This window comes from Mesoplodon mirus (genome assembly GCF_964341445.2).
Source record: "Mesoplodon mirus genome assembly, chromosome: 4".
NCBI classification, from domain to species: Eukaryota; Metazoa; Chordata; class Mammalia; order Artiodactyla; family Ziphiidae; genus Mesoplodon; species Mesoplodon mirus.
Window position 1 is genome coordinate 146,821,187 of NC_138979.1, and position 10,265 is coordinate 146,831,451.

Consider the following 10,265-nt stretch of genomic DNA (forward strand, 5'->3'; position numbering starts at 1 on the left):
AAAGGCTTTCTCTAGTTGTAGCAAGCGGGGGCCACTCTTCATTGTGGTGCGCAGGCCTCTCACTATTGCGGCCTCTCTTGTTGCAGAGCACAGGCTCCAGACGCGCAGGCTCAGTAGTTGTGGCTCACAGGCCTAGTTGCTCCGCGGCATGCGGGATCCTCCCAGACCAGGGCTCGAACCCGTGTCCCCTGCGTTAGCAGGCAGACTCTTAACCACTGCTCCACCAGGGAAGCCCACAAACCACTTTTGACACATTCGATCAGTCAGCACCTTCTCCATACATTGCACAAATCTTTTTCTGCATTTCAGTTGCGTTTTTACCCTCTCTTGAAATAAAGCATAATGTGCCGAAAATGTTGCTTTTCTTCCATCTTCAATAGTAAAACAGCTACACAAAAATTCACCAATTTTGGTAAGTTTTTCTTAATGCACGCTGATATGAGAGCTGTCACAACACAATCTAACAAAACTGTTTTGAACGAAGTTAAAGACAACTAAGCGCTACTAGATCCATCTACGGAAAAAAGACAAACGAACTTTTTGGCCAACCCCAATACTTCCCGTTATTTTTAAATACGTGCTAGTTATCCCTAGTAATATAAAACATAATTCCATTGTTTCCTCTAGTTGTCTTCCTCTGCTTCCTATAGCCCAAGTCTATAAGAGACTGGCCTCTATTTGCTACCTTCAATTTCTCACTTCCTAATCACTAAGGTACCTGGTGTCTGTTACAGGCTGGCTCCTAAAACAACTCATTACAGCCACTAATTACCTTCTAATTGCTTCTTTTCAATCCTCATTCTATTCCTCTCTGTGTAGCATTTGTCTATTATTTTTCTTTCAGCCATAATAGTAACTATTCACAGTAAATGCCTGGCTAAGGATCAGGCACAATGTTAAGTGCATCACATATACTATCCTCTAAGATAGGTATTATTATTCTCCTTCTTTTACACATGGGGAAATGGAAATATTGTGAGGTTAACTTGCTCACTGTCAAACAGCTGTTAAGTGGTGGAGGTTAGCTTTACATCAGGTTAGTATGACCCCTAAGCTGGATCCCTTAGCCACTCCTGATAATGAGTATGTAATTATTGCAGGAGATTTGGAAAATGTAGTACAGTACTGTTATGGGTTGAATTGTGTCCCCCTAAAAAGATGTGTTGAAGACCTAACCCTTGGTACCTGTAAACATCACCTTATTTGGAAATAGAGTCTTTTCAGATGTAATCATGTTAAGATTAGGTCATTTGGGTGGGCACTAATGCAATACGATTGGTGTTCTTTTAAGAGGGTAGCTTGAGCACATAGATAAACACGGTGGGAAGATGATGTTATATCAGACATACAAGTAGAATGCCATTTGAAAATAGGATTAGAGTGATGCAGCTGCAAGCCAAAGAATGCCAGAGTGCCAGCAAACCACCAGAAGCTAGAAAGAGGCAAGGAATTGTTCCCTCTACAGGCGTCAGAGGGCACACAGCCCTGCCAACACCTTGGTTTCAGGCTTCTAGCTTCCAGGAACTAGGAGACAATAAGTCTCTGTTGTTTTAAGCCACCTAGCTTGTGGTACTTTGTTTAATGGCATCCCTATGAAACTAGTACAAGTATAACCAGAAATATGGAACAATGATATCACCACTGTTAACACTGAAATATTTATGTCTAGTCTTTTTCTATGTGTGTGCATTCATTTAAAAAGGAGGCGTTACACTGAACATTCAGTTCAGAATTTTGCTTAAGTTAAAATTATGAGGATTTTCCCAACTTATTAAAATGTGTACAAAGCAATTCACAATGACGACATAAAATTTCTTTGTATAAACGTTTCATTTATTTAACCATTTATCATTGGGTGTTTTGATTATTCTCAGTGATAACACAGTGATAATCATCTCTAAATCTCTTCCCATTTGTGAATATTTTTATAAACTAGTTTGGAAGAAGTGAAATTGCTCAACAAATGATATATTTTTTTACATGTCTTTCCCTGATTCTCTCTGGTAAACTAGCTGACCTACAGTTTAGTTTGTATCTCTCAAGAAGATATCAGCCCCCCAAATTTTGTTTACACAAAAAAGTACTGTTTCTAAAAATGCCCTTAGACTTGAAATTCCCCACACTTCGTTTCAAATATAGTTAGCTCCTTAGGGAGAATCTTCAGGACTCTCTGTTTAAAGGCCTGTCCACACCACTGATCAAAACACCTGACCACGGCTTCCCTGGTGGTGCAGCGGTTGAGAGTCCGCCTGCCAATGCAGGGGACACGGGCTCGTGCCCCCGTCCAGGAAGATCCCACATGCCGCGGAGCAGCTAGGCCCGTGAGCCATGGCCGCTGAGCCTGTGCATCCGCAGCCTGTGCTCTGCAACGGGAGAGGCCACAGCAGTGAGAGGCCCGCGTACTGCAAAAAAACAAAAAACCAAAAAAAACCACCTGACCACTGCTCTGAAGCTGGGGGAAGAGAGTGGTCTTCTTCTTTGGGGTGCCTGCCTCTTTTGGAGTAATACCCCGCTTTAGGAGCAAGGCAGTGGTGGGGACAGTAGCCTCTAATCTTCTCAGCTTCTTAGTCTTTCCTAGCATGGAGGCTCTGCCCTACAACAAGCTGGGTGAGGGCAATCGCAGTCCCAGTATTCCCAGCATGCTGCACTGAGGTTAAGCACCCACCCTGTGAATGGGGACCAGGCGGAAGAAGAGAACTCCCAATCTCTATGGCCACAATCACCTGGAATTTAGTCTCTGCAACATGTAGCTGGAAAGATGAGAAGTTCTCGGTACCTGCTCCTCTCAGGAAGCACCACAGTGCGGGAATGGGAACTGGGGAAAGAGGGCGCCCTGGGTTCTCGGCTGTACTCACCTGAAGTGGAGTTTCTGTCACAATAAGCTGAGAGAAGGAGCTGGTTATAATTCAAATTCTACCCACTCTTGCTGTTCTTACTGAGTTATAGCAGACTTTCTTGCGTAACTATTTCTTCATTTGCTGTATGCTCTTGTTACTAAACCAGGTTCATCTTGCCCAACGCACAGCAAGCGAAACGCTGAGGCACTGAGCTGTGTAGCAGAGAGAGGGTTTATTCTCATGGCAGTCAAGCAAGGATACGGAAGAACGACTCTCCAACCTGCCTCCCCAAAGGCAAGGGCACGGGTATTTATGGGATAACGAATAAAGAAGCAGGGCGGTCTGAGGCGTGGGGAGTGTAGGGAAAGGTGTGATTGGAAAAAGGTGTTGTTAACTGTCCTTCTGCGCAGGTGTAACTAACTACAGGCCTCTGCAGTTCAAACGTGGAGGCCCTTAGCACCATCTGAGGGTGGAGTTTTCAGCCCTCTGACGTCAAAAGGTCACAGAGAGGACATTCATGCCTACCCAGTTGGAGGGCTGGCAATCCTATCCAGTCTTAATCAGCCCAGCTCAAACTAGATGCAGCTGACTCCAAGTTCTTGGAAAATAACTCAGGCAGACATCTTGTTGTTTAGGCCATGTGCTGCTTGGAGGACGTGTAAGTCTTAAAATGACCTTGATTAGTGAAGACAGATGCAATGAATTTGACCAACCATTATGCATGGTTTTACTCTTACAATTTCCAGACGCTTCAAATGGTTGCTTTTAAAATAATTTTCACCAGCTACGCTTGTCTCACTGGGGAGCAGGTCACAGAGCTCCTCAGTGCCATTCCATAAGTAGAACCCCCAACATATACTTTATGTATTATTTTGATTTACTGACCCAACAATACTAACAATTTTCAAGTAATCAAAAATATTAAAAACTAATTTTAAAAAACAGCCTGAGGGGCTTCCCTGGTGGCGCAGTGGTTGAGAATCTGCCTGCCAATGCAGGGGACACGGGTTAGAGCCCTGGTCTGGGAAGATCCCACATGCCGCGGAGAAACTAGGCCCGTGAGCCACAATTACTGAGCCTGCGCATCTGGAGCCTGTGCTCCACAACAAGAGAGGCCGCGATAGTGAAAGGCCCGTGCACTGCGATGAAAAGTGGCCCCCACTTACCGCAACTAGAGAAAGCCCTCGCACAGAAACGAAGACCCAACATAGCCATAAATAAATAAATTAAAATAATAAATAAATAAATAAAAAATAAAAAACAGCCTGAGACAGCATTATAGGGGTTGCCACAGCCCTCCATTGGTGCTGAGATAGAGTAATAATCTTTCTGTGTCCAAAGAAGGGCTCTAAAGCTGTCTAAGTTAACCCTGGGTCCTCTCAGACTGAGTGGGGATAATTCATACAGCCCGCTGTGGATGTGACCAGAAACAGATCAATGGGTGCCTCAGTACAAACAGATGACCACTGAAGACTGACGCTCACCTGGGCCTTGGAGCTAAATAAGCCCATAGAGCCTGGGCTTATTTAAGCCCATCTTAAGTTTCTACCATCTGGCAGAACAGGAGATTGGGGAAAAATTGAGTTGCATAAGTGACTTTCTTGCACCATGAACATTATGGACCAGGATCTAGATCTGATAAAGTGCAGGTAATTCTTTTGACAAGTTTAGTGGAAGGGTGGGAGCTCAGGGAGAGAAAAGGGATGAATAAATTGGAGAGGTTTTGTTTTCTCCTTTTAAGTAAGAATGCTTAAGAGCTCATGGGAAGGATTTGGTTCAGCAGGAAAGGCTAAGGATACCACAGAAAGGAGATAATTGATAGCATGAGGGTCCTGAGGTTGGTGAGGGGACCAGCTTCTTTACTATTGGAAAGACAGAGTTGAGAACTGGTATAAATTCAGTTTAGTTTGTTACATTTGATGGCTAAAATATGAGGGTATATGTATCTGATGGCTTCTATTTTCTTTGTGAAGTAGGAGCAAAAGTGATCTTCCAAAAGGGGAGAATTGGTTGAAAGTTTGAGGGGTCACTAAAATCGGCAGAAAGAGTGAGCAGACAAGAGAAGAGGTTCAGACTGCTGGGCAGGGTGGAAGGGTAGGGCGAGGCTATGGATCCTAGGTGTAGAGGGTACTAATTGATCTGACTCTAATTTTCTCCAGCTGTGCTCAGCCACCCTGGAGCAGGAATGGAGAAGGCCAATGATTGGAGTCATCCAGGGCTGGGATTTATATGAGAAAATAACTGCTCAAAATCTCTTCATATATTTTTAAAACACACATCTTATATAGCTATTCTCCAAATTAAACAAATCCTTTCTTTTAAATTTTATGATATCTATTTCCCACCCCTTTGATTGTTGTTTTTATCTTCCCAGGCTCTTTTCCAGGTTTCCCATTATCTTTCACAAATTAGAGAAGCAGTACCGTGCAGTGGTTAAGATGAGACTTCTGGCACCAGTCTACTAGGGACAAATCTTACATCTAGAACTTACTTCCTGTGTGTGTCCCTGTGTGCTTCAGTTTTTTCATCTGTAAAATGGGTGGTGTGATAATAATAGCATCCCCCCACCCACCCGCTACTTAGAGGGTTGCTTTGAGGATTAAATGAGCTAATGTATGTACTATGCTGAGTATGACTTGTTATTGTAATTTAAATGAAATACTCAAGCTGGGAGCAGAATGAGATACGAAGGATTACATTCTGGCCTTTATGTCTAAGCAATATTTAATACATCCCAATATTGCACAGCTTCTCTTTCTCCTTTTCCCACAAAGTCATGAGGAAAGGTCTAAGTCTTATATTTATTTGAGTCATTCTTTCACATCTTTTATTCAAGGCGCTAATTTTTGTCTCTAAGTATTTACAACTGGACCAGATTGGTTCCTGGCCTTTATCTGCATGTCTTTTGCTTCCAAATCCATCTCTTCTTTGCTAACCACTTCTGAAAATGCTGCACCTTTTCTTCCTTACAGGTAAACTAAAGAGTCCTCATTATGGCCCATTTTTATAAAGCACAAAGTCTTCGATTAGTCTGTATTGCCCTCTTAAGGCAGGTAATGTGATTTCTTCCCGTTAGTAGCCTTAGTACCCAGGAAGTTGTTCTACATAAAATATGAAATAAAACCAGTAGATGGTGATGATGTTGATGTTGATGGTGGTGGTGATGATGATGATGATAGTACCACAACTTCTCATCCTTAGTTTCTCTATCCATTGATCTTTATGGGGGCAACGGAGGGTAGAGAAGGGAATATGGGGCTCTGAGGTTCAAGTCCTAGTTCTATCACTGACCGGTTGTATAGCCTCAAATTTAAAAACAAACACAACACTAAATTGTTCAGTAACTTACTAGCTACTTTCTCCCTCTCCCCTCACATTCTTACCCACCATTACTCTTAGAACCACTAACAGAACAATCTCCTTCCCAAGCCACCCCCTTCCTAAAACTTCCTACACCTGCCTACCAAGAGTCAGGGTGGGGATTCATTTTCCTGCCTACAGTCCTTCATGCCACCACCTCGTCACTCCCAATCTCATGGATTTCCCCCTCACTCACGAAGCAGGTCTATTTCATGTTACGTTTATTTTTAAATGCCTTCCTTCAATTCTTCTTCTCAGGCAATACCTTATTTTGCAACATGCTTGCCTCCTTCCCCTAAGATCTCTAACTCTTTCTCTGCCTCTATTCACAGCTGCTGAATTTCTGCACTATGATACCTTTCATAATTGGAAGACTTTATCATTTTCCCCTAAATATCAGACATGACTTCCATTTTCTCAAAATGTGAAAAATACACAACTTTTTTGCCTTTAACAGGATATCTGTTCAACGTGAGTTCAGCTGCACTGTCTGTAAATGTTTTATAGTAAGTGCTAAAGAGGAGACATGATCTCATCTACTCTGTACTACACTCAGTGTAGGAAGATATATAAAGATAATTCATAAACTTCTGATTGTGTGATGCCTTGAGAAAGGGAAAAAATTAAAACATCTTTAGCTCTGACAAGAATCATATATATACAGATGGCCAAGAAGTACATGAAAAGCTGCTCAACATCACTAATTACTAGAGAAATGCAAATCAAAAGTACAATGAGGTATCACCTTACACCAATTAGAATGGGCATCATCGGAAAATCTACAAACAACAAATGCTGGAGAGGGTGTGGAGAAAAGGGAACCCTCTTGCCCTGTTTGTGGGAATCTAAATTGATACAGCCACTATGGAGAACAGTATGGAGGTTCCTTTAAAAACTAAAAATAGAATTACCATATGACTGAGCAATCCCACTACTGGGCATATACCCAGAGAAAACCATAATTCAAAAAGACACATGCACCCCAATGTTCATTGCAGCACTATTTACAATAGCCAGGAGGACATGGTAGCAACCTATATGTCCATTGACAGATGAATGGATAAAGAAGATGTGGTACATATATACAATGGAATATTACTCGGCCATTAAAAGGGACGAAATTTGGTCATTTGTAGAGACATGGATGGATCTAGAGACTGTCATACAGAGTGAAATAAGTCAGAAAGAGAAAAACAAATATCATATATTAATGCATATATGTGGAACCTAGAAAAATGGTAGAGATGAACCAGTTTGCAGGGCAGAAATTGAGACACAGATGTAGAGAACAAATGTATGGACACCAAGGGGGGAAAGTGGTGGGGGGGTGGTAGTGGGATGAATTGGGAAATTGGGATTGACGTGTATACACTGCTGTGGATAAAATGGATGACTAATAAGAACCTGTTGTATAAGAAAAATCATATATTTCCATCTTTGATTACAAAATAATGACATACACCCTTCTGTCACACAAAAAAATTAAATACTAATGAAGATCTTTAAATACTTTACAAGAAAAAAAGGTGGCCATTTCACATTAAAATATTTATATGAGAGCAGAGGTTTCATATCTAGTTTAAAGTACTTATTCAATTAAGGCTGTGAAATACTGAAGAGGGGCAAGCTGAAGAAAGAACGAGGAAGAAAACACAAAAACATCTTGTAAAATTCTGAGTAAATGATTCTATGTACAGTGGCATTTAATGTGAGAAATTTCACCCACACAAATCCTGAATTGTGCTGTGCTTTCAAATATTTTTAAACAGCATCTTTATTTTGCACCTTTCTGAAGGTATTTCTGGCTTGATTAAAGTACCTCTCTGACTTTACCCCTAAGTTATGAGTACTCTATTACATATAATAATCCCACAGCCATTCTCCTTTCAAATAAAGACATTATTATTATTTTTTAAAATATTTTTGCAGTACGCGGGCCTCTCACTGTTGTGGCCTCTCCCGCTGCGGAGCACAGGCTGCGGACGCGCAGGCTCAGCGGCCATGGCTCACGGGCCTAGCCGCTCCGCGGCATGTGGGATCTTCCCGGACCAGGGCACGAACCTGTGTCCCCTGCATCGGCAGGTGGACTCTCAACCACTGCACCACCAGGGCAGTCCTAGACCACATTATTTTATATGTCATGTCTATTAAGCAACTATTTTTTTTAAACAAATGTACCCAAACTTCCAAATGTAGAAGAACATGATTTTCCTGGAGAGCTTTATGCTTATTCCAAGAATGCATCCACTTCTCAAAATATTTTTTGAATTCCTCTTTGGAATCACCTTCGGTTAGATGAAAGCTACCTAGGATAGCCAAGCTTATTACTTTTATAGAGCTCTCATATAGGTATATATGCATTACTCACAAAATTCAATCAACTTGACTTCAAATTACATTTTTGGCTGCATCCAAAAATCAAATTTACCTCAAATGCAAAGATTTTCTACTATGAAAATTATTTTTTAAGAATGTGAAAGCTTTCTGAGAGCGGCACACCTAAGTCATTAGAAACAAAAGTACCAGGTTAGAGTAAGGTTTAAGTCTCAAAGCTTCCAAGGCAGATAATTTTGGGGGTTAGATGGGGGACATTAATTTCTAAGTATAATCTTGAAATACTTTTAAAAATAGCCACATTTCTTTATGTTCATACTTCTCTTTGCCCCTCAAATGGTTGGATTTTATAGTAATAAACCACTTTTAGTAATAAACCATTTTTTCAAAATCCTAAAAGTTTTAAATGGAATATGAATTTAAAATTTCTCACAAAGATTATGGGGGTGGGGTGGGGAGGAAATGCACCAAAGTATGTAAGGATAAAAATTTTCGACTTCTAACCTAAGCACCCAAGGCATGTGTCAGAGGTGCAAGTTCTAGAAATCTGAAGTTCTGCTGAATGCTGGTGATTTAGAGGGGCCTTCGAGCAATTCTTAAGGTCTTCATTCTTTCCTGAAAGTCCATGTATATGAACCAGTTGCATTCAATGAATTTTTTTGTTTGTTTCACAGTGTGATTCCTGTAATATGAGATTTTCAGTAATTGTGAATTTTATTTTTGTCATTTTTGGCACTTACAGTTCACAATGCTTGGTTGTGTGGTTAAACATCGTTTTAAGTTTTGCACTTTACATTCCTTTCCGCACTTCTGAAGGAAAGGACACTGTCTTGTATGTTGTTTGGGGGAAGTGGTAAGCCTCCCCCTCTGCCTCTTTTGTAAATGTTTGGCTTTATGAAACACACGATTCTCCCCGGAATCCTGTATTGTTCATCGAAGCGGGTGGAAATTTGCCTTCACAAGCTGTGCATCCCAACCCTTCTTGGAGGCTGGTATCCCCGGCTTCAGATTTAGGCTGTTTAGCTGCTGCTGTCGCAGGATCTGGTGGCCCCTCCGGGCAGAAAAGCACAACTGGATTTTTGCGAGCCCACATGGCCACGTCGTCCCCTCCCACCACGCTGGTCGGGTTGGAAGAGGACATCCTGCTACAGGCCCCCAGGTGGTTGCTATAGCGGTTTCGGGCTAGACAGCAGGAAGATGAGCAGGAGGACGAGCGTCTGGGCCTCCACCGCCGCCCCCTGAGATAGCAGCGGCGCCGCCGCGGGGCCCAGCGGTGGCCTCCCCGCCGCGCCGTGCCCGCCGAGGCCGCCGCCAGCCGAGGCGCCAGTGCTGTCGCCCCCGCTCCCGCCGCTCTGGTTCCCCAGCGCCGCGGCCGACGCGGTGCTGAAAGAGAGCACGGCCGCCGCCGTCGCCGCCGCAGAGGAAGTCCGGCCAGGCGTGCCGGCCGCGGAGGGGGCGCCGGGGCGTGGGCTGCCCGACAAGGTTGTGCTCACTGTTGGGCGCACCGGCGGCGGCGGCTGCTTCTCCATGGGGCCCCGCGGCGGCCGCGGGTCTGCTCATCCCGCACCGGGGGAGGCGGCCGCAAGCCCGAGGTGGCTCGGGGCCGGGGTCAGGGGCCTCTGCCTGGAGTTGCGCTCGGCCGGAGGGTTGACCGTAGCCCGCGACCCGCGGAGCTTTTGACGTGCGTTCCAGGCGTTGCCAAGGGAACCGCGTGTTTACGCGAGAGCGCGGGGC

General features: G+C 43.5%; 1 protein-coding gene across 1 annotated transcript; it reads right to left on the reverse strand.

Annotated features, from left to right (window-relative positions):
- Positions 1 to 9,697: 9,697 nt before the first annotated feature.
- GPR135 (G protein-coupled receptor 135) lies at positions 9,698 to 10,247 on the reverse strand (the record flags this gene model as incomplete). Its single annotated transcript, XM_082618783.1, has 1 exon — positions 9,698 to 10,247. The coding sequence occupies exon 1, from the start codon at positions 10,058 to 10,060 to the stop codon at positions 9,698 to 9,700; it is 363 nt and encodes a 120-aa protein (XP_082474909.1). The 5' UTR covers positions 10,061 to 10,247.
- Between the last annotated feature and the right edge of the window lie 18 nt (positions 10,248 to 10,265).